Source organism: Artibeus jamaicensis, unplaced genomic scaffold (genome assembly GCF_021234435.1).
Source record: "Artibeus jamaicensis isolate MK-2021 breed Jamaican fruit bat unplaced genomic scaffold, CSHL_Jam_final contig_373, whole genome shotgun sequence".
NCBI classification, from domain to species: domain Eukaryota; kingdom Metazoa; phylum Chordata; class Mammalia; order Chiroptera; family Phyllostomidae; genus Artibeus; species Artibeus jamaicensis.
In genome coordinates this window covers 12452871-12477828 of record NW_026521807.1, presented here as the reverse complement: position 1 = coordinate 12477828, position 24958 = coordinate 12452871, and the positions used below count along the sequence as shown (strand labels likewise).

The following is a 24958-nucleotide window of genomic DNA, read 5'->3' as shown; positions in this document are numbered from 1 at the left end:
AACAAAGCAAAACCTATGCAAATGCAGTAACAGAGTGCGTTACCCCCGTGTATACTGCAGAATGTGTTATCACTGGGCCCGAGTGCACATCTTCATCCAAAGCATAGCACTTTACAAGGCATTCTCTGACCATACTCTATTCAACACGGAATAACTATTTATTGAACTACTGCGTATCAGAAATGTGAAAAAATATTTTTCTGCCTCCTATGCCTATTATGTACCAGAAATACGAAAATAAAAGTAACAGAGAACTTTTGCCTTCAAGTAAACATTCCTCATTTGTCTTTTAACAAGAATTCTTCTAAAGGAAAAACACTATTGCTAAAAATAGTTGTTATAAAAATAAAGGGCAAGAGGTAACCCACATTTTCAGAGATTATGTAGGCCCAAAATGGAAAATGTAATATATATACATGTACATGTGTGCAACCTAGTGCATATATGAGGTCTGTCCAGAAAGTTTCCAGCCATGTAATATGAAAAATAGAGACATTTACTGAAGAAGAGACAAGATACAATAACATTGTACATAGGACAATGACACCTCAGTCCCCTTCAAAGTAGGCACCTTGGGACCTCACACAGTTCTCTCAATTGCCATCAGCTGCCCCATCATATTTTCCTGAATGTCACTGACAGTCTAAAATGTCTTTCCTTTCAAAAGTGATTTTAGTTTTGGGAAAAGCCAAAAGTTGTAGGGCACCAAATCCGGGCTGTAGGGGGATTAAGTCACAAGGGACATTTGATGTTTTGCCAAAAAACTACACGAGACATGATGCATGAGTGGGAGCATTGTCAAGATGAAGCTGTCAGTCACCAGTTGCCCACAGCTGCAACTTTCTGAATAATCCAAATATTTTCCATGGAGGAACAATGGTTTAACACAAAATCTGGTGCAGATTTGTAGCTCCAGCTCTCTGCCATTTTGAATGTGATGGCCACATGGTACACATGCTCACTAAACTGTATCTACTGCCCCCACTGACTAGTACAGTGAAGTCTTCATTGTTCATGTATGCACATTCCCATGCCCCCATACTCTCCTTGGCTGCCAGGTTACATTGATGTCATGCAAATCATTCTCGTTATGTTAATAATGGCTGGACTTTTTCTAGACAGACCTTTTATATGATGAGCATTCAGAAGTTGTGTACTATATAAGTTGTAAGCAAAATTTTGGTACTCCAAGTATCCCTAACAGTAAATAGTTGTTTATGCAGAATGATCAGACTTATCTAAGAAAAAGATAAAAAAGATGAACAGTGAAAGGACAGCAAACTCACAGTTATTAACAACCACACCTAAAACAAAAGCAAACTAAGAGGACAGCTAGATCAGGAGTGAACCACAGAAAGGAAGATCACATGGAGGGTTAGCAACAGGGGAGTGGGAGAAGGAGAAGGGGGGAGAAGGTACAGAAAATAAGTAGCATAGACAGGTAGAAAATAGATAGGGGGGAGGGCAAGAATAGTAGGGGAAATATAGAATCTAAAGAACTTGAGACACGTGGTCATGAACTAAAGGGGGGGAATGGTTGGGGAGGGGTGTGCAGGGTGGAGGGGAATGAAGGGGGGAAATAGAACAAATGTAATGGCATAATCAATAAAATAAAATTTTAAAAAGACAATAGTATATATGATAAAGTGAATACTTATATGACTATACTTTGTGAAATACAAAATATTCAAGGTAGTCCTAAGTCATGCTCATAAACCAAGTGTGTTAAATCGCAGACTAAGAACTAGAGCATCTAAACAATGACATATCATATTCCACACTACCTTCTATCAACATCTGATCCTGGCTCTACCATTTTATGAACTCAAATATAGACATACAGGCTGTTTTGTCTTCCACGTATATTTAAAAATACCTATTTGGCTGCCTTGTCACAGTGAGATGAAGTCTTTTCCTATCGGCTGCTCCACCCAGCTCGAGCCCTTTCTGGGACTCCTCACTGAATCCTATGATGCCATTTGGAAGGTCACTTCCTAAGGAGAGAAATACAGGGTAATAGTATACTTAAGACTTAAAAAGATCTCCAATGCTTCACTAATCTTTCCAGCTCAGATGGTATAAAAGTGAGCTGTTCACAAAGAAGTGAGGGAGCCACAATTTTTAAATATCTTTACTAAAAATAGGCTGGAATAGAAAATGATAACATTGAGGTTGCTAATATTTTGAGAACAGAAGACCAGAAAAAAGAAAAAATTAAGTCCTACTCCCCACGCTGAGATAACTTGCTCATCTCTCTCTGATGGGACTCTGCGTCTTATAGTCCTTGACATTTTATGTATGTTTACTATTTAAAGTCAGTGCGTCAGCACAGAATGGAAGCTCCACTGGGGCAGCAATGCTGCATTCACTGCTGTATCCTCAGTACCTAAAACAGTGGCATAATATTATAAATGCCCAATAAATATCTATTAAAACAAATGAACTCCGCTTAACTGACTCACCTTCTTATAAGAGAGTTGACCAAAAGGCCATTTATGCTACACATTCACTTATTTGCCCTTGAGAAAAACACTATGAATTCTTGAGTAATTCTGAGTAAAATACTCCTCTGAGTGACCCTTGAGGTTACAGACACCCCTGTACTACAAAATTGTGCTTAAACTGGAAAAGAAGTAGGGCCCACACTACACTGAGTAGGGTCTCCTTATAGTGCCCCCTCAAACTCTAAAGCACTGTGGAAAATGTATCACTGTTTGCATAAAAGAGCAGAGCAGGCGAGAACCATGAAATGGCCTTGTCAATACTCCAGTTAGTGTATGGCATGGACAAGATGAGCTCATCCACTTAAAGGAATATAGTATTTCAAAGGAAAACTGCCAATTATTCAAATTATATTCTTCTTCCAGAATGTACTTAATTTAGTCATCCAGTATACAATCGCCTATAGTGCTTTGAAACTTCATTCTGAATTTCCTGACTACTTTCCATCCCAAAGTCTAAGATCTCATTATCAAGAATTTCTTTGGATCTGTTGGGTAATTCTTTTATCATTATAAAAGATTTTATAAGATATATGAGAAGAAACTTTAAAAAAAAATCATTGCATTTTTAAGCTATTGTAGTATATAATATATACATTTAATAGTACAAAAGCTATATAATATACTTCCTTGGTCTAAAAATAGAACAAAAGACATACTTTCAGTCCATTACCCAACAGATCCAAAGAAATTCTTGATAATGAGATCTTAGACGACTTTGGGATGGAAAGTAGTCAGGAAATTCAGAATGAAGTTTCAAAGCACTATAGGCAATTGTATACTGGATGACTAAATTAAGTATATTCTTGAAGAAGAATATGGACTTAAGTATGTTTAAGGTTTTCCCTATAAATCTATGGATTTATAGATTGTTCAGCTCTGAGCTAAGTGACATTTACAGTTTGTTAGAGTCTAGCTGGCACTTTGGAATGACATCATATATTCATCATGAATTCATGATGTGGGTCCATGTCACAGAAAAATGATGTTTTTTAATTTTTCAATTACAGTTTACTTTCTATATTATTTTGTATTCATGTCAAGTGTACAGTGTAGTGGTTAGACAATCATATATTTTACAAAGTGTTTCCCATACTTCCAGTACGCACCTGATAGATATCAAAATATTATTGACTGTCTTCCCTACGCTGTACTTTACACCCCTGTGACTGTTCTGTAACAGCCAATCCATGCTTCGTAATCCCTTTGCCTTTCACCCAGTCCCCTAACCCTCCTCCCCTCTGGCAACCTCTAGTCTGCTCTCTGTGCCTATAAGTCTGGGGAAAATGATATTTTAGTGAATAACTATGAGTGATTCAAGTAATTCACCCTTTAAATTAAAGATAGAATGTTCTCAGTTAAAAAATCCTGATAAAAAAGTGGTTCATTTTTACATCCACCATTTCAAAGACAAACCTGTAATAACAATCATGGCGAAAGCTGCAAATCCAGTGTCATCCTTTCCCTCCACAATCTGTGCTCCCCCTCGAGGGTCTGAGAGAAACACGTAGAAGAATTCCTGCCCCTCAGGCTCATCATCATCCAAAATCTGAAACGACACTTTCCGTTCTCTTTCTCCATCTACAAATATGAGGACAAGAGTTTGTTCTTCAAAGTCCTCTTCCTCGACCGCCCACGTGAGGTTGGAAAGTCTAGAGATATCAAGAAAGGGCAGTGCATTTGGCTCCTTCTGGGCAGACCTTTTGCCAAACGTTTTAACTGTTACACTGACGTTGCCAGTCGTCCCTCCAGTTCTCCGGATAAGAATTTCTGCAACGTTCGACGTTCCATTCCTCATCTCCTCTTCAACATACACGACAGGCGGCCCAAGACTGAATGTTCCATGAATGAAAACATCTGCAGTTACCGTGGCCACGTCAGGCTTGTCCGACGTGGCAGGTGCACCAGGAAGGGCGACAAGTTTGTCGGGGATCCCAGTTGCCTCAGTGACGATGGTGACCATTTCAGTTGGCTGTGGAACAACAGTTACCTCGGTCATATCGGGGTGTGCGGTAGAGGAGTCCACTTCTGTGTCAACTGTGACAGCCGCTGTTGTCTTGGGAAGAGAAACGTCCATCCCCGCTAGGCCGTCATTGTCCAATATTGTGACCACGGCCACGCTGAAATCTAGATTCAGGCGTGGTCTCCAGTTTGTCTGTGTAAGCTTTTGCAACCCTCTAATTTCTACAGAAGTTAGGTTAATGTAAAAAAACTCTTCTACTTCAGGAAGGTGGTCGTTAATAATGATTATTTCAAAGTGAACCTCAGCTTGGAATTTTTGAAAAAGCAGCTCCCCTTTGTGAACAGGCTCAAAATCTTCCAGGGGCTCCGCACTTCCCGCGGTTGTCTGATAGGAGACCTGGACAAGACTGCCGTGGAACCCGAAGAGCCTTTGCACCTGCAGTCTAATCACCTCTGTGTCCTCTGACACCATGATATTTCTTGAACTAGGGGAAAACTGAAAGACTCCCATTGGTTCAATCTCAGCCACGGTGAAACCTGGTCTGAAAAAAAAATGAAAGAATTAATGAAAATAGGAAGACCACAGCAGAGATTCACCTTTCACATATTTAAGATGTTGCTCATGAGAGCATCTTAAAAATGACATGCCCTTTCGAGTTCCGTACAATGCTACTTAATTATTCATGACCAGACCCTGCCTGAGACATGTAAGAACAGGGGCTGCTATGACTGGTGCAGGGACCTAACGCATGTCGGCAAAGTGAGAGCTCACAGGTCTCTGCTTCTCCATCATCCCAGAGCAGCTCTCTGATGGGTCGGAAACGCCAGGCTCTCTGTCATGACCGGTAAACAGAAAACCGAAAGTTCTTAGAATGTTCTGGATGTCAGCCAAGTTTCTCATCTACAAATAGATGTAGTTGGCCCTACGAGATGCAAAATCCTTATTTCTTGCAAGTGGCTCATCATCAAACTAGTCTCTCACACAAATGATACTAAGATTTGCTATGTGAATTGGAAGAAACATCCATGACTGAGTTCTTGATCCTTAGCTTTATCCTATGGAATTTTGTTGTGGGTTAATAGTTATGTCAGAGCTAACACTGGCAGCCTGTCAGCTGAATCCAAACCATAGGCATATTTTCTTTGGCTAACAGGCTTTTTTTTAATGTAAATTTGAATGTCTTCAGGGAGGACATCCTAGAGGCCATCACTGTCTATTGTAAAACTCTGATGACTCAACGCACAGCACAATGGTTAAGAGTTGAATGAGTAGCCACACACACTGAATTCAAATCATGGCCCAACAATTATTACTAGTGTGACACTGAGCATGTTACATAACCTATTTGTGACTTATCTATAAAAGGGGACTCATAACGGCATCTGCATAATATGGCTGCTGTGAAGAATAAGAGAGTAGATATACACCATTCTTAAAGCAATGCCTGGCCTAGGTAATCACTACAAAACTTAGCTATTAGTGCTGTTGCTAAAAAGCATTTGAATTGGCTAGCCTGAAATACTTTCTGTGGCCAAACACCTTTGAAATGATGTATGTATAACCTAAAGCCATTTTGATTCTGCCCACCAGTATTTCTCCACACATAGACATGTATACAAACACACTTGAACACACATCAATTTTGCCCACACATTTTCCACATTTTCCAAGTAAGTAGACTGAAGAACAGAAAGTTGAAGTAACTTTCCCTAAGTCCCATAGTAAGTAAGTGGTAAAGCCAGGACTACATCTGTGAATCTGGCTCTAAGGTCTGCCTTTTGCCACTCTGGCCAAGCACATCCCACATGTGAGAAAAGTAAGTTGCTCTGGTTTACATATATGTATCTGAAAAGTTCTGATTTAAATTAAACTCAGAAGAGCTATTGGTACAAGTCATATTATTATCCTTCTATGATGGCTTCTTCTTACTCCGAATCCCTTGGGGAAAGCAAGTATTTTCCAGCTACTTCTCAAAAGACAGCTCCTTTAAAAACAGGTGGCTTTGCCATTATGTTTCTTATTGGAGACGTCACCCCAGGCCAACCTTGAATTAGAGGTTGCGAGGACCTCTCTTCAAGGCAAACCGTGGTGGTGACTGTGAAGGTCAGCCTCCCTCCGCAGCATCCTGGGCACGCAGGCCACGTGCTACTCTCATCTGCTTCAGGGATCCTTGTGGCTTTGTCTTTTTCTCCTGTTTCAACTGATAAATTCCAGATTATTCCTCAGAGCCATCTTACCTAAGCTCGGCCCCGCCAGGGGCACTGCTCTGCACTCCCGAGAGGTGGACAGCAAAGGCCTCTGGCTGGCCAGGGTTGGGGAACGTCCACAGCAAGACACCTTTACTTTGTTCTCCATGGGAAAACGAAAGGCTCCCTGAAAGGAAACATGGAAAGCGAAGCAGGGTGTCATTTCTGAGTTTTTAAATTGGGATTCAACACTTAAAACGTGTAGTGAAATATTTCCTTTTCCAAGATTCCATTTTAGAAAACCTGTATGATTTCGTTAACCGATGTCACCCTGATAAAGTCAATTAAATAAATAAACAGGTAAGTAGGTAAATAAAATAAGCCTAAAAAATTCTATGACAGTCTACAAAGACAAAAACATTTTAAAAGTGGGAAAAGAGGAAAACGAACTTAGAGCAAGTCCCCTGGACCACATAAACCTTGCCTTCAACCCCTGTCCACTCTGGCTGGTAGAGGTCAAGCCTTCTAACATTTGCATCTCACTGGCCCTCATAAAGCTGCTGGTATAATTACAATTAAAAAATAATAAAGTAGATTGAGTAACAGTTGCTCCACTGTCAAATATTCAGGCGAACATGTAAAAGGACACAAAGGTGTGCCTTTTTTACTACTGTACGGTCCAAACTAAGTTTTTTACAACTACTTTGAACAAACTCCTAATGTATAAACAGTCTGCTTAGTGGTCACATTTCCAGGTGACACATGAAATTTTTAATTTGATTGAATAAATTTTCAGCCTCACCAAGCAGCCTTTGCAATTCTGACCAGTTAAAAATGGGAACACTGTAGCACAAAACAAACAGTTCATTTTTCCAGAGCAAGGATGACCCCAGAAAACTAGCGGCCAGCTACACACCTTCATGTTTTACAGAGCAGATCTCGGAAAAGCTGCAGCTTACCCAGTTTCGGGGTCATGTTGCCAACGACAACGAACTCAGGGGTTTCTAACCCAGGAGCATATCCGGCTGCCCAGGCAACCACGAGGGAGCCATATGTGCCTCTCCTAGAAATCACCACTTGGCTTGTTCCAGCAGTGACGTCCATGAGTGAGAAAGCAGGAGATTCAAATCCAACCTGAGGAAAAACACGCCGAGGACATTTTATTTCTTTCTAAAGGTCCCTGTTTTCTGAAGAGTGGATTAAAAGTCAACAGTCAACTTACTCTTGGTTTACACAATCCATTTTCCTGTTTTAAAATATATTCAATTCAAGAATAATGTTTAAGAAAGGACACCAGAGACTTGAAAATATATTCTATTTTATAATTCTGATTATAGTTTTTAACTTTTTAAATCAAGGTACAATCCTTTGAATTGACAATATACATAAAGACAAATGTAATTATGGTTAAATGAAAGCAAAAGTTTTAAAATGGAATTGTAGTGTGACTTATTTATGGGTCTTTTTAGAATCCAATTTGTCTAGACCTGAAATTTGACTTCTTTCTAAGACATATTAATATATTCTTTGTTTATAAAAATGAGCACCATGAAATAGATTTTCTATTAGGTTGTTTGCAGCTCTTTGATTCAATTTAATGTTATTTTTGAGAATAAGGAAGATTCAAAGAATTTTTTTAAAAATAATCATTTTTTTCATCCACATTAAGTAAGATCTTTTCTTAAGGGCAACCTTCCCCAGTACCCTGGCAGTTACAAATGATTTCTAGATCAATTAAATGCCAGCCAATGAGTAAGAATAAAATCAGATGCCTGGCTTCATTTGGACAAATCAGTTTACCTCTTTTGGTCTCGATATCTACAAATCTGGGAGACCATATGATTAATAGTTCTAAATTAAGCCTCATTCTCCCCATTTTAAATTGAAATGGAGAGTAGCAGAAAAGTGTGAGAGGTGCCACAGGATGTCTTCTGGAGATTAAAAAAAGAAGAAGAAGAAACAAACAAGGAAATTCCATTTTGACACCAGATTACATTGCCCAAAGCTTTGGTACATCTGAGATCATGCTTGCTACATGGCTAGAGGCTGTTTAAAAATGTCCTAGCCACGGTGTTGCGCACACAGACACACACACCACACAAATATTGGTAAGGAGTCCAAAGGACACAGTGCGGATGGGAGTATGCCATGACCAGACCTGATCTCGCCCTTTGAGGTGATACAGTGCCGTGACAATGTGCATGGACAAGGAGTGGGAAATAGTGACTGTGTGAAATGAATACTGCAGATTGAAAGGAATCATTTAACAACCTGTGAGCAAAAAGAAGACAGCAAAACTTCAAAGCATTATTAAGTTCTATACCCTCTTAAACAGAGGAGGTGTCGAAAGAAAACTGTTCCAGTTATTTTTGATGTGGGTGGATTCCACTTTAGGGGACCAACCAGTTTACAAGGGAGTAACGGAATGAATGACCTGAGACCCTGTGACACAAGCTGCTGGCCGGATCTGCCCATGCACCTGACCTTCATCTGCATGGACTTCATGTCCACATCTTGGGCCAGGCCCGTCTCAGTCAAGTTGAAGGAGCTCCCAACTTAAGGAGAAGAATGCAATGATTCCTCATAAGGGTTTCAAAAATACGTATGCTACCATAGCCTGAGACAACAGCCCTGACTTCTTCCTGTACTGACTGAATCAGCCTACACAGCCTCGAGCTGTTTTTTGTTCTCATGGAATTCATGAAGTGACAAGAAAACGATCTTTCCCACAACAAACTCAGGTAGAAGATTCAAATGCTTAGGTGCAGCTGCGTCACTGGCTCTCACCATGGCACCTACATCAGCACAAATGTGCCACACGACGAACAGCCTTGAAAATTAAGGGCAAATACTCACGAGGTTAGTAAATGAAAGAGTATGAAATATTAACTGATGTTTCATTCCAATTTTAATTATTTAGCATAAAATACCTCAGTAGTCAAGGAAAACCCCTAGAAATTCTGACTCTAGGCAATTGTTACTTTAAAAATTGTACACCTTACATCAAGTTTTATAAGAGACAAACTTTCTAAAACTCCTAAAAGGAACTATATTATCCTAACATTGAAAACTAATTACTTTCAAACAATATATCCATAATGTCTACTTTGATATTCATAGTATCACTTAGATTTTAATTTGATTTTTAATTTCTTTCATTTTTTTCAATTACAGTTGACATACAATTTTATATTTACTTCAGGTGTACACCATAGTGATTACTCATTTATATACTTTATCAAGTTATCAACTCAATAAGTCTAGTACCCATCTGACACCATGCATAGTTATTACAATATTATTGACTGTATTCCCTGTGTGGTACTGTACATCTCCATGATTACTTTAATAACTGGCAATTTGTAATTCTCAATTCCTTTATAACTTTTTTTACCCATCTCACTGCCAGGTGGCAGGATTACTTAGACTTAAGAAAATAGTTAGTCTGAAGAAATTCTGTCCGAATCTCAGTCCTTCCTATAAAAGCTGCCTTCTCATCCCTCCCAGACACTCCACACCCAGGGCCGGTTACCTGAGAATTGGCCGCTCTCTCGGGGACAGGGAGCACAGCGGACTTCGCTCCCTGGAGAATCTTTGGCACACCGTAGGGATGTCCACCAACAAGCGTCACAGTCACCAGTTGCAAAGTAAAGTTAGAGCCCAGGGATAGAAAGACCTGCAAACAAACAGTATCAATGACCTTTTTAGTCGTAAAAATAACTTTCAGGGAAAAATACTAACATGTGCCATAAGTCACTGGCGCACTGCCTCAGGGTACCTTTGTATCATTCCATCAACCTATGGACTTTCTCCAATGTTATAAAAAAAGAAATCACTTTATAAAGACTATGGGGTAAAGAGCGATAGTAATACAGTATAAAAAACACAAATCTGCAAATTCTCCATGTGTCTCCAAGTGGCATCAGGGATGATGAGACTCACAAGAAGTAATTATCGGTGACAGAACCATGTGCTACAGGAATGGGAAGAGCTTACAGCTGAGCAGTGTCAGCCCCTGAAGCCAGAAAACTTGATTTCTTCCATCTTCATTGATAGTAACTAATAACCCTGAAACTTACTCAAAATAGATAGTAATTTAGCCGTACTTAGTATCTGAATATTTGACAAATAATTGCTAACACCATGTATTAAATCATAAATGTTCAAAGTTGTAGAATCCAACAAAATTGGGAAAATACTGAATTTTAAAACTGGTTTTCTAAGGTTTTTAAAAATATTTCTCATAGAAATATCATTGATAATGGATAAGCCCCCAAGTTACCCCACAACTTGGAAGATTCCTAAAAATTCTGTACATCATTACTGAATATAAAAATAACCACTTCTGTGTTGTTCTTCTTATAAAGATAATTAATGTACTTAAACATACATCACACCTCCCAAATGTGCAAAATATGTACTGCAGCGGTTTCAAAGGCTCACACAACATGTGGGTCACAGATGTCACATTCATTTAATCAATCTTCGTTTCTGTCAGAACGACACTCACTGAACATGAATCATAGGCCAAGTGCTAAGGAAACACAAGTAAGTCACAGGGCCCTGACTTCAACCACGTGTCTCCTGCCTCTCCTCCAAGGGTGTGTGTGTACCATGCAGTTCGCCGGGCGGCAACCATGGATTTTTGTCCCTATTCCCTAAAGAATGAAGGGCCAGGCTCTCAAGCATGTGCACCCCCACCTGTCTCCTCTGTTCACGAGCCCACTGAGCACACACACACTTGTGTGACACAGAAAATCCCCAGGGCACGGTAACTGAACAGTGAGGTTGAACAGCAGTAACAGCAATTTGAGAAAAAGCTGGTTTGCCTACAGAAGAAAAGCAGGTGGAGCTTTGAGGAGGAACGTGAAGGACTTCAGGCGTGCTCTGCTCTCCACTGCGCCTCCATCTCCCTGCCCCCGGGCTGCAGCCACAGCACTATTCTCCGTCTTTCCCACAAGGCTTGATCGCATCTGAGCACAAACAGAATTCACAGCCCTCTAATATCCTGTGCCGTCTCAAACCCTGCTTATCCACAGTTTCATAACTGGTGGTCAATGGGCCTTCTGCACTAGACAAGGAGCAATGTGGCAATGGGGACCTTGTCTTTGTCATCTTTCTTTCTGGGGTGCTTATCACATGACAATGGCTGGCCAGAGCGAGCGCTCAGGAAATGTTTGAATAAGCAGCTCAACGAGAAATGTAAAATTCTTCTTGCATTCTAGCTTAAATACTTTTGAACTTAGACTCATTTCTTCAGTGGGTCAATGATTCTTATCATCAGCATGCACCTCATATAACAAGTCTGTGGTTTCCCAGGGGAGGCAACAGTTTACACTTTGGTCCTGATGCTAAACCAGCAGAAGGGTCTTCTCATTTTCAGAGCCTAATGGAAAATTCCTCTGTTCAAAGAGCCCCTGCCTTGTCTGTGGCTGACCAGTTGAAGGTCCTAAACTTTACCAGGAGGGTGGAAAAGATAGAACTGTGTACAATTCTTATAATTAATATCTTTCCAACCATAGAAGACCCATCCTCCTGGCAAGGCAAATGTAGTCCAGCCCTATCAGAAAACCAACAGGTACCAGTCAGTAGACAGGAAGCCAAATCCATGGATTGGTTCTCCCGTGGAGAATCAGGCCTGCATTGTACCTAGGCTGCTATGAGGCTTGCTTTTTGCTAAGACTCCATCACCCTGAATTGAGGCAGGAAATGTTTACTGTGTATCTTTAAAGCAGCTTCCTAGAGTCTGCTAAACCTCCCAGATATGGAGTACAACCAGTTCAACCACTTTTCCCCTTGATCTGCAACATCCTTCTCTTTGAAGTAATTAGCAACATTCTTTCCTTTGTTATCTGTAAAAGGTAATCAGCTACAGCGAACCTATGCCTTGTAAATGAGGACCAGCCTCCATGCAATGTACCCAGAAAAGCAATAAAAGCCTGCCCAGGCGGGGGTCGGGGGCCCTCTCTCTCACTTAGAGAGCAGCCATGCCATCCCTTCTTCTCCACAGGATTCCTGTGGTCCATGTGAATTTGTTCATCACAGCCACAAAATATGGGCCCCATGGGCCAGCGCCCATACCATCCAACTTCAAAGAGCAATGCATTATGTCCAGGATGTGTAGGAAGAGGGGGGACCACTGAAAAAATCCTGCCCTTGGTTTAAGTGCATGTGGTAGCCTGCCCCAAATACTTACCCTGGAGCGCTAATTCACACAACACCTAATAATCTATATCCAGGCTTACACCACAATCCTGGAATGTGAGAGAAAGAAGAAACCCATGCAATTTTAAATGTGTTAATAAATGTCATTAAATTAAGGAAATAAGAGGAAGCTTTCATGTATGCATAAGTTAGTAAACTTGTTACTCTCTGTTGAAAATAGAAATTAAAAAAATAATTAAATGTTCAAAAAAAGATATTGAAAAATTCACAGATGATTCAAATAGGTATTCAGAAAGCTAAGTATCTTTATAAACCACATTATTCAGCTTTTAAAATGACCATCCTACCCGGACAAAATGTTCCGGGTAGGACTTTCAGGAGACAATCTCAGAGTTAGGCAGATCAATGGTTTTGGTCCATGTAATACCTATTACATATTTTTGTTTTCCTATACATAGTCTGAGAATAATTTTGTACTTTGCACACTGCTTAGTAAAATAATAGAATGACCTAATCTTCAGTGTGCCATGTCTTATCATCACATCTTACTATAAATACAACATACATAAAACAAAATTACTCCTACGAAAACTGAAGGAAAGGTCCCTTGTGTTCATTAGCAGATTATAACTTGAATGTGTTTAGAAGGTGATGTTACACTGATATGACTGCAAAAAAGTTTCGAGTTATTATGTAATTGTACAATTACATTATGTAATTTAACCACACTGTGTTAAAAAATAAAAACTCTGATCATTTGTAAGCAAGACTTTATAAAATGATGGTCTGGTTAAGTTAGTCTGCCTCTTATTCCCCCAACTTTGCCCTCTATTCCAGTCTTGGGAACTTCTGGATATAGGAAACTGAAGTTAGAAATTGATACAATAGGCTTGTGGCACTGAGTTAATTTCTCAGAGAACTACAGGCTCATAGGAATAATTATGAAGCCCATGTCACACTGAAAAGCCTCCAGTTTTCTCCTTTAACAAACAACAAAAGTAAAGATTTAGCAACATGAGAGATCAAAAGGCTACCTAAGACCTAGCCGGTGTGGCTCAGTTGACTGGAGCGTCATCCTGTAAACCAAAGGTCATGGGTTCAACTCCCAGGCAGGACACATATCTAGGTTGCCATTTGGTTCCCCCAAGTCTGGGCGTAAGGGAAGCAATGGGATGATATTTCTCTCTCACATTGGTCTTTCTCTCTCTCCCCCTTTCCTCTCTCGCTAAAATCAAGAGGCATGTCTTTAAGAGAGGATAAAAAAAGGATACATTGTAGGTACAAATCAGTATAACATGTTTGTTATACTGCTGCTGCTTATTCTGAGCAGCAGCAGCCTATGTTCTATTGATCATAAATTTATATGAAACTAAGATAATCAATTACTGAGTGGGCTAAACTTAGGGAAATACAAATAAGAAACTGATTCACTTTTCTCCTACTACTACTGCCTTGTGGGGTTTCTTTCCACTATTCACTGACAATGCTGTGGGTTAATGTCCAGGCTTTCGGTTACTTTCAGGAAAGTAAAGGGCAGACTGAGAGCAATCAAAACTTCCATCACGCACACCGTTAAATCTCCCATTTATCCCAGGTTTTGTTTGATTCGTGGTTCAGTGTCTACCGTGGGAAAGGGGTCCCGGCAGGATGTTTCAATGCCCCTTCTGTGCCCCTCAGAGCTTTGCGCCAATCTCAGGCACTCTCAACGTTTGGGACAGAAGAGGGTCGCTGTGACAGACGATGACCGCATACTGCCTTGCCGCTGCAGTCCCTTCTTGCCTCACACTGGCTGACCTGTCTCTTTCCATGAAGACAGACACTCAAATTCTGAGCCTCTCATGCACCTGAGGTGGGTGTCCCTCAGAGACTTCAGAATTCTGCTCCTCGCCATTCCTCCAGGGATGATGGTGACCTTTTTGAGATTCTCTCCTAGCTTCACAATCCACTCCACAGATTCTTCTCCAGATTATTCTAATCTGGTTACCCTCTGGGGCAGCCCTTCTCAACAATGAGATAATTAATGCCCAGTGCCACAGTGCATCTCATGTATGAAATAAATTAATTTATTTCCTATGCACATAGAATGATACTAGTTATGCTCCATCCTCGGAAGGTGTAAGACAGAGGAACTTGTGCCCTGGCTGGGAAGTTCAGTTGGTCGGAGCATCGTCCCATACACCAAAAGCTTACGGTTTCCATCCCTGGTCAGGGAGCCCATGGGGGGCCACAGATCAATGTTTCTCACGTCTCTCTCTTTCTCAATCTCTCCCCACCTACCCTGTCTAAAATCAATAAACATATCATCAAGGGAGGACTTTTAAAAAAGGGTCACTCAAATTACTTTCCATGGTTTAGACTGAGAAAGGCTGGGGAGGTATCTACTTGACTCACAGGAAATCCACACATTCTTATCACTCTCACCCCAAATGCTTGCCAGACCAGTCTACTGCCTTCTCTCTTTATTACCATCACAGAAAGTCAGGGCTGATTTCCTGTGTTCCAGATTTGCAAGAAAAGAAGTGGTCTCTGTGTTCATGGAGCCCCTCCAAACTCGAGGGAGCACACGTCAGTCCCACAAGAAAGCCCACATTTCTCTCCTTCAACATGTATCCTGTGCACAGGCACACATGTGTGTGCATATGTGTACATTGGGCTGTGTACGTGCAGCAACTGAAATAATTTTCGGAACTTCATAAGTACTAATTCATGCCTGTTACTATCTAGACAAAATATAAGGTCCAGCACAAATAATGTCCCATTTCCATTACAAAATCCTGTATTACAAAATCCTAAGCATGTAATTCTGTAACATAACAATATCATACTCTAGCACACCATATGGCATTTTAGGTGGCATGTTCAAATTAAAACTATAAATTATCACACCCATATTTATTACCCCACCAACCACACTCAAAGAGGCATTACTTCTGTCAGATCCTATATTTTACCTCCACATTGGAATATATTTATTCACTTATAATCTGCAAATACCTCACTTCTATGTACTGTGCAATAATTACTCTGCATTTTCCAAGGCACTTTTATTGGTTACATTTAAATACCTGACTAAGATTTAAAGTGATCATGAGGCAGGCCCAGGTTCCCACTGAAGAAGTTTGATCGGAACGACTGGGACACTAAAGAAATACTACCAACCTGACTCTTGATTGGCACCATGTCCACTTGGTATCTGGCACCATCACTAACCACCAGCTGCCTCTCAGCATTCTCCATAACAACCAGCTGCTCCTTGTGATCAGAGGATATTCGATATCCAACAGCCACATCTCCAAACGCTCCAGCAAGCCTGGTTACATTAATCTGGATGAATCTACCAAGGTTCTGCCCAATAAGTATGGACTGGCGATCTGCATACAGAGCAAACACTCCATGCGGGTCATCACTGGCAGAAACAGAGAACCGTGTGATGCACTTTTCTGGATCCAGTTCTGCTCCTCCCTCTACAGAAACAAGCCGGATCATATACTCTTCCTCTATCTCAGGTACATCATCTGGTAGCAAATGAACATCAAAGCTCACTTCACTCTCTCCATCAGCAATGGTGAAAGATCCTTTTGTAGAAAGAAAGTCTCCAGTAATATCGAACTGACTACTTATTTCCCAGTAAACCTAAAATAAAAGAAAAAAAAATTCAGCAATGTTATATAACTCAGTAAGTTGAACCAAAATTCTTCAAAATGTTTTCCTGTCTAATATACAAAAAGGAAATATTAATTGTGCATCATTATATTTCAAAATCTCCAAGCAGTTAGTTAGTTTAGAAAGTGACATCTTTCTAAAGAGAGTGACATCTATATCATGAAAACATAGTAACTCTTTCAGGCTGCCATATTTGCAGGACAAGATCACAAAATCTACTCTTAACCTTCTTCTAAAATAATAACAATTTGAAGAGGAGGAGCAAGTTAACATAAAATTCCAGGACCACAAATACATTCAATAGTAAACCACAGACAATATGTGAAGGTAAAAAGTGAGTAATCTAATGCTTCATATGAAAAATTTTTGTTTGTTTTTTAACTACAAGAAAATATCTATTAAATTTCTGAGAATTAAGAGTTATTTTCCAAGGATTTTCAGCCTCCAAACCATAAAAATTCAATTGAACAAGTTCCAGTTACAGGAAAATAGGTAACTTCATAGGGAAATTTCACGAAATACGTGCTTTGAGAAAACAAGTAACCTAGCTCTGTGAGACGAGTGTCTCGATCTAGGCTACTAGATTTGTTAGGATTTACAAGGTGCCCTCGAATGTTCTGCATCGATGAGCATACTAATGAAACCTCTTACAAACCAGTTGTAAGTGGAAAAATTACACTGAGAAATAAAGCCCTGGAGAACACATGAAGCAACTGATAAAAATAATTCAGAGATTTAAGTAGAAAAAGCTTTGTTTCATGGCAAACAAGAAAATACAAAACAGCTTAGTCACACTCTTCATGAGTAAGTATGATGAAGATTTCTTTAATTTAATCGTAACAGAATGCAGACAGATCGCTGGAGGTTGATGCGGGCTGGACATCCTGACGGTTCTTAAAAGAACCTTCTCAGCTTCTCTGAAAACTCATGTCACTTTGGTTTGTAAAAACCTTTAAAAACCAGACCAACGCAGTTTTCTCTGTCCTTCTCAACCATGTTTGTTAAGCAAATTTTCACTCTACTTAAAAATTAAATGAACCTTGGCTGGTGTGGTTTGGTGGATTGAGTGCCACTGAATGAAACTGTCACTGGTTTGAGTTCCAGTTGCCTGGGCTGCAGGCCAGGTACCCAGTAGGGGGTGCTCAAGAGGCAACCACACTTTGAAGTTTCTCTCCTCTCCCTCCCTTCACCTCTCTAAAAATAAATTAAAAGTCAAATGAAATATGGTACCTTAATCTCTCCCAAAATGCCCTTGACTCTTTTGACAAAGAAAGTAATGATCAGTGGCCCTTCCAGAGCTGAAGGCTCCAAGTAGGTTTTCACAGATAAAGATTCAGGAGCAAACTGGACCACGCCATTGGGATCACCAAACTTTTGTATCTAAAAATAGAAGCAGAGCAAAGTGAATTACATATTTAACAACTATAAGTGAAAATACATTATTCTAACTTATTAACACAGACATAGCTGAAGAAATAGAAGAAATATAGAAATAATACTTAAATACAATGTACCTAGCTATATGATATTTTAAACTTTTCTTTATAGTACTGATTGTTTCCTAAAACAAGTACTTTCTTATTCCCAAGGAAAATGGAAATAAATGCCTGGAAAATTACAATTTGTAGAATCTCAAAAGGATAGCAATTTGATGCCTCAATTTAGGCTTATTTGCCTTACATTTGTTTTATATAACCAGTTAACTTTGGCTAACTTCTTTCTACTAGTTATAATACAATGTAGAGAGCACAAAAAGCCCTGTGATGCTTAGATTTATGTGTCGACATAAACATTACGGTGTCCAACTGTTTGGCCAAACACTAGTCCAGATGTTGCTATAAAGGTATTTTGCAGATGTGATTAATATTTACATTCAGTTGACTTCAGTGAAGGAGATTATCCTCAATAATGTGCGTGTGCTTCAATTTAGAAACCTGCATGAGCTTCCAGCCTGCTGGCCTGGCTCACAAAATTCCAAGTCAAGATGGCAACTTCAACCCTTTCCTGGGTTTTTCGCCTGCCAGACTGCCTGCTTGCCATTTCTTTTTCTGCTAAATTAATCTCGGAAAAGAGATGGATTGTTCCGATTCTGCCATATTCTGTTTTGGAATCCTTTATGGGAGTGTGAAGTAGTCCTCTGCCAAGATTATCAACCTCTTTAGCCCCCCAGAAATTTCAATACAAGAAAACCCAGAGCTTGCAGAGCTTGTTGGTTCCAACAGTCAAAGTCAGTCAATCAGTCTGTTTTTCTCTCTCTCTTCCTCTGCCTGTCCCTCCCTCTCTCTATTTCTCTGGTAAAATATAACTGACACAGACCCCAGAAAAGAGTATTTTACAAACTTAAAAAATGTCCATTTCTCCGTATCAATTTCACAGCCTTGGTCCAACACTTTCTGAGCTGATGGATGGGGTAGTCCCTATCAAATATGCTGAATCCAAATCGAGTTGAACACATCGCTGTGCTAACTGAACAAATGACACTTTTCCTTCACACAATCTGACTGATAACCAGTTAATATTTTTTATGTACTTTGATGGCAAAGATATCCGATGTTCAGGATGATATCACAAATACCACTCCCTAAAAGTGGCAAATAACTCCCAAAACACCAAATTTTCTTGAAGAGTGTAAAGTAAATATTTCTCACTATATTAAAGCCTTCTTTAAAATAACAGTAATGATAAGGCTATGTAAGAAAGTAATAGAACAACCATAGGAATTATTATAACTTCATTTGGTTTTATAACCTACAATCCATCATAAGCCTATAGAGTTTCAAAAAAATGCAAATGCATTTTCTCATAACTCCATCAAAAATTCTGTGGGAAAATAAAGTCAGACTTACTGTTAGTGTCACATGTTTGGCTCTGGAGTCTAATCTAGCTTCTCCTTTCACAAGGTTAAGTTTAATAATAAAAGTCTCTTCAACTTCAATTTCTTCATGAGGATAGACGGTCAGAATTATGGTTCTCATGCCACCTTCGCCCTCTCCGAAATGGAAGGAGCCGCTCACGGGGGCGGCAATGTCTCTGTTCTGGGGCGGCAGGGCCTCCTGAGAGTTGGGTCCCACTATCTCCCAGTTCACCTGCAGGGTGTTATTTTTTCAAACAGATGTGATCAGTAATTCTTTAAAGTAAGAATTACTTGGCAGGAAATGAAGTATTTAAAAAATACATATATACATATAAATTATCTTCTAGAATATTTACAGAACATTCCTGCTATCAACTCAAATTTGTAATGACTGATATTTGTGTAACTACAGAATATCAGTTTTCATGAATGACAATGTCTGACAAGAAAAGAGAAATATGAATACCTGGTTGTTTTTCACCATCACAGGATAAGGAAAATATAAAAGTACATATTTAAAAGTATATATTAGAGAAATATAAAATAGCTAAATACATGAGCACACACTGTCCTGCTGTGCGCACAGGTCCTGTCCATCAAAACCTGTTTGAATAATAAAACCACGTGAGAAGTCTGCTGTGTGTGCAATCCCTTCTAACTCTATTTCAATAAATTCCTAGTGTAAAATGAACAGACATTTTCATCACCTGTAATAAGCAAAGTTTCTACAATCTAATAAATGCATTTTTAAAAGTCCCTATAATTTAAATTTGTATGTTTTTCAATATCCATGAAGAAAGAAAACTGAGCACTTCTCTTTGCTTCTTTTCTCTTTCAACAGCATTGTTCACAACTAATCACCTCCTTTTTCTTAAAACGTTCCCCTGTATCTCTTGACTTACATTATACCCACAGGATTAAAGCCTTCCTCGTTTCCTAGTTTCCTCTTCCCTTACTTCTCAGTCTTCTTCATTGGCTCTCCCTCCTCTGATCCCTAAATGCGGGGAGTCTGGGGCTCAGGTCTGCATCCTTTACATTTCTTTCAGCACTCCTCAGGCCTCATACTCACAAATGTCTGCATTTGTGTCAAGACCTTCCCTAACCTCTCCCCCACAACTTGCACTTGTACAGCCCCCTGACTACCTGGCCCCTTCCCATGGGGTATCTTGTAGCTATCTCAAATGAACATGGCCAAACTGAACTCTTGCTTCTCTCTCAAGCTTCTGTACTTCAGTGAGCAGCACTATCATATACCCAGTTGCTGAAACTAACATTCTAGCAGTTATCCTTGATTCTTCTCCCCTCCTCCTCAGCTGTCATTAGCCCAATGAGTTTTTCTTCCAAAACATTCTCAATGTCTATTCACTTCTCACCATCTCCATCTCCACCCTTGTCTGCGCTGACAACTTTGCCCTGGACACTGGAGGACAACAGCCTCCTCACTACCCATCCTGCTTCTAATCCAGCTTCTTCACAGTCCATTTTCCTCACAGCTGACCTGAGGGAGCTGTTTAAAATGACAACCCAGTGACATCGACATCAGTACCCTGCTCCAAACTTTCTAATAGCATCCTATTTGCACTCAACATAAAATCTTTAACCTGTTTTAGGAGGTTCTCTTGATCAAGCACACACTAAACCCATGATCTGTCCTGCGCTATGATCCCCGTACCTCCAAGCCGCTCACGACACAGACCTCTCCGGACCTCCAACGTGCCAGGCCAGTGGGCCTGTGCTGGCCTTCCCTCTCCCCAAACGCTCATCCCTCTAACAATGAACAGTGACACGACCACCTGTTTCTCACCATCTAGCTTTCCATGTGAACATCACATCCTCACCATCCGACTGAGAGCAGCCAGCAGGTCACTAGTGACTGTGTCTCTGGATTTTACATTCCAACAAGCACTTAGTATTATCCAATCATCTTCCTTTTATTTATTTGTGTATTGTTCTAAAAACTCTGAGAACAGAGACAAGGTCCGTCTTGTTCACCAGTGTGTTCTCAGTGCTCACAACAGGGAAAGCACTCAACAAATACTTGCTAAATTAATGCATTCTACCAGAATCCACCATTTAATTTTTAAAGTGCTCTCAAGAGTTCCATGAGGATAGCTATATGCTGAAGAAGCTGTATGTCTCATATATTTTTATGTGCCTCACAGAACTCAGGAGCTACTTTACATCTACTAGGTAATTAATAAATATTATTGATTGTGAATAAATGAATGTATTTGAGAAATACAAAAATCCAATGCCAAACTGAAATATCAAAAATTATTTTTGAAACCATGGGAATAATATACTATACCTGTATATCTCCTAAAAGTCCTCCAGTGCGCTCCAGCACCAAGAATAAAATCACTGTGGAATTGGGATTAGGAAGAGATATTCTGCTTTCATTAAGAAATCTTACAACGCCAAATGGAGAGTCACTCCTAGCGATCATGATTCTGCTCACTAGGTGGCGCCCAAGGACCGCTCCTCCAGTAGCTCCAATGAGCAGAATTTCAATGGGCTCTGCAAATTCACTGCATAGAAAGGAGCAATTCTGTGAGTCTAAATACATTAAAATGCCTCTAAAATCCAAATAACTACTCATTTTCCTAATTGGTCATACATATTCAAGGCACAGTAGTCACACACAAAGTGAAGACGACAGCGTTCAGCTAAAGGCAGAAATGATCAACTTCAATACTATATAACCTGGGCTGGTCATTAGCCTTTCTTCTTCTCTTTTTAATTGCTTAATGCATTGAAGAAGTGAATTTCAGAATGTTTCTAAATTCTGATTAGGTTTTTCAAGTCTAAGGTAAAAAAAAATTATGCCTATATTTGAAAAAAGTAACATGCAGTTACAATGGTCTCCCAATACCTTTCTCTACCCCAGTGCACCCTGCCCCTAATTTACCACCTGTTCCTCATGGCCATATATATAATCTAAAATTCTACTATAACTACAAAACATAGGTCAGGGCTGGAACCCACTCTTCACGTTTTCTGTACACCCGTACTACCGCAGCCTCCCAGTGTTTGCAGTTTCACTTTTGGTGGTTTGTTACCTCCAGCCAAGGGAGGTACAAAAATATTAAATGAAAAATTCCAGAAACAGCACTTGTAAGTTTTAAATTTCATACCATGCTAAGCAGCATGATGAAATCTCCCACTGACCCAGTCCCTCCCTACTATGACACCAATGACCCCTCTGTCCAGTGCATGAATAAGCACCCCACTTTCAGTCACTTAGTAGTCATGTGGGTTACCAGATTGACTGTCTCAGTACCACAGTGTTTTGTTCAAGTAACTCTCACGGGAGCTTACGTCACAGGGCCTAAGTTATTTGCCTCACTTCATCTCATCATGATGGCATCGCTACCTCACATCATCATAAGAGGAAGGATAAGTAGAATATAATTAAGATATGTTTTACAGTATACTGTTATAATTATTCTATTTCATCATTAGTTATTGTTGTTAATCTCTTACTGTGCCTAATTTATAAGTTAAACTTTGTCATGTATAGAAAAAAACATAGCATATATAGGGTTCAGTACTATCTGCAGTTTCAGACATCCACTGGGGGGCTTAGAATAATCCCCTGTGGGGGGGGGGGGCTTCTGTATTTCTGATATCACTAAATAGTTACCTTTCATTGTCATCAATGATGGAGACATTGATGAAACTTAAGCTCTGCCCATGCTGAAACGTGACTGAATCACCGTGCAGGATATAATCGACGCCACCGGGCACCGCGGAGGAGCTCTGAGAGATGAAGTCAGCTGTCACACGGCCGTGGGTTCCATGCAGCCTCAGCACCGGGATCGTGATCAGCCCGACATCCTCCTCCACTGTAACAGGCATTTCCGCTTAGCTGGGGTGCCAGGCACAGCTACTCACTTTTATAAGACGCGGTCAAATTAAGCACGGCAATTACATATAATGGCGCAGGGCAAGTACTCAATTTGTCCGTAGTTCATTTATCGCTTTAAAATATGACTGTTGAAAATTTCATGACTTGTTTTTCAGGAGGAATAAAATTTGTCAAAGATTGAAAGTCCCAGAGAACAGTATAATTAAGAATTTAAATAGCCTATGTAATCATCGGCATAGGCAATCTTCCTCCATGTGCCACATGCTAATAAGTGCCGCTTTGTTAGAAAGTGGATAGTCACTGATTTCCAATCACAGAGACAATTAGGTGTTGCATAAGTTAAAAATATAGTCATAAAAATGTTTAAAATACAAATATTTCAATAATCCTAAGGTTAAACATAATTTTTCTAAATTGCCTTGTTCCTAACCATTCAGCTTTGGCACATATAAGTAAGGAAGGTTCAAGATTGTTCAAAAGTAACTCAAAAATTTATTTTAAAATAAATATATAAATACATTAGGGCATAAACAAATTCATGTGGAGGTATACATGCACATATGTGTATGTACATGTGCATATACATATGAAGGTACATGTGTACAGGTGTGTATACACACACCCACACCCCAAGAAAATCTATGATTGAGAATTCAAACTGATAATGTCGACCTCAGGTACCTTGTGATTCAGAAATTGGTGGTAAATTTAAAATAAGGTTACTGAACCTACCTTCGAAGGCAGTATACCGTGGGTCAAATTCAATGATGCCCTCTGCATTATCATTTTTCATTATTATGATTCGGACAGTGGAGATGTTTCCTATTTCAGGAGGCTGATCTACTTGAAGTCCATTTTCTTGGATGGTAAAATCATAGCCTCTTGAAAAGTCATAAAAAATAAAATAAATGAGTATATAATTTCCTAGCATGAACTGAATGGTCCTCTTAGCTCCTATAACTTAGTCCTATTATGCATTTTAATACTTTTTAAAGTTCCCAACACTACAATACTACTTTCCCCCCTTGCAATGCTGTTTGAAACAGATTTCAGTGCTGCTCGCAATTATCTCTGCCTGCATGCAACCAAACTAATATAAAGTTATTACACTTGGGCAATGGGGAGATAGTACAACTATGAGGGAATTGGGAAGAAGTTGTTGTAAAATGAAACTCTGGGGCCAGGAAGGCACCACCGAACAGTAACAGACCTAAACAGTAATGTGCGCTGCACTCTGCTGTCCTGGAAGACAGAGCCTCTGGGCTGGAAAATGACAGAGCAAGGTTGAGGGGGCCACTTCAGGGAAACAGTGAGTGTATGACACAGGAGAAACTTCGAGCTAAACCTTCAAGATTCAAGAAAATATTTTAATATCTGCGGAAAACAATTACAATCCATGCCTCTGTTCTTCAACAGAGATGGTAGTTTTCTTGTCTAATGACATATTGATGCAAAGGAAGTTGTTTTTTTAGGTTGATGTTACTCCCATTTAAGAAAAGTTCTGACTTCCAGAGTTTTATATCACTTTAATCCCTGAAGCTAAAAAAAATGGCACTGAGCCATTTTAGTCCTTCCTTCATCCTCCAAATTCTATGTACCTGGTATTTTTACCCCATCTAGTTTTCAAAAGGTTGAAAGCTGTTTAATAAGATTATCTGTAAGGCAAAATTAGAAAAGGGAATTAAAATATTAAATGATAAGAGTAATTGTTATCAGTAATCTGAGATGGATTGTAGATCCGAGGTAATTTTATAGCAA

General features: G+C 39.7%; 1 protein-coding gene across 1 annotated transcript in view; it reads right to left on the bottom strand.

Annotated features, from left to right (window-relative positions):
- Positions 1-24958, bottom strand: part of ADGRV1 (adhesion G protein-coupled receptor V1) — a 519907-nt gene that overhangs the window by 300890 nt on the left and 194059 nt on the right. Inside the window, exons 66-76 of the mRNA XM_053664484.1 lie at positions 23933-24081; positions 22976-23177; positions 21641-21860; positions 19325-19564; positions 17709-17858; positions 15975-16448; positions 10183-10326; positions 7610-7784; positions 6702-6837; positions 3918-5005; positions 1877-1994 (exon numbers count right to left, since the gene is read on the bottom strand). Coding sequence (XP_053520459.1) covers positions 1877-1994; positions 3918-5005; positions 6702-6837; positions 7610-7784; positions 10183-10326; positions 15975-16448; positions 17709-17858; positions 19325-19564; positions 21641-21860; positions 22976-23177; positions 23933-24081 — 3096 coding nt within the window. The remainder of the gene's footprint in view (positions 1-1876; positions 1995-3917; positions 5006-6701; positions 6838-7609; positions 7785-10182; positions 10327-15974; positions 16449-17708; positions 17859-19324; positions 19565-21640; positions 21861-22975; positions 23178-23932; positions 24082-24958) is intronic.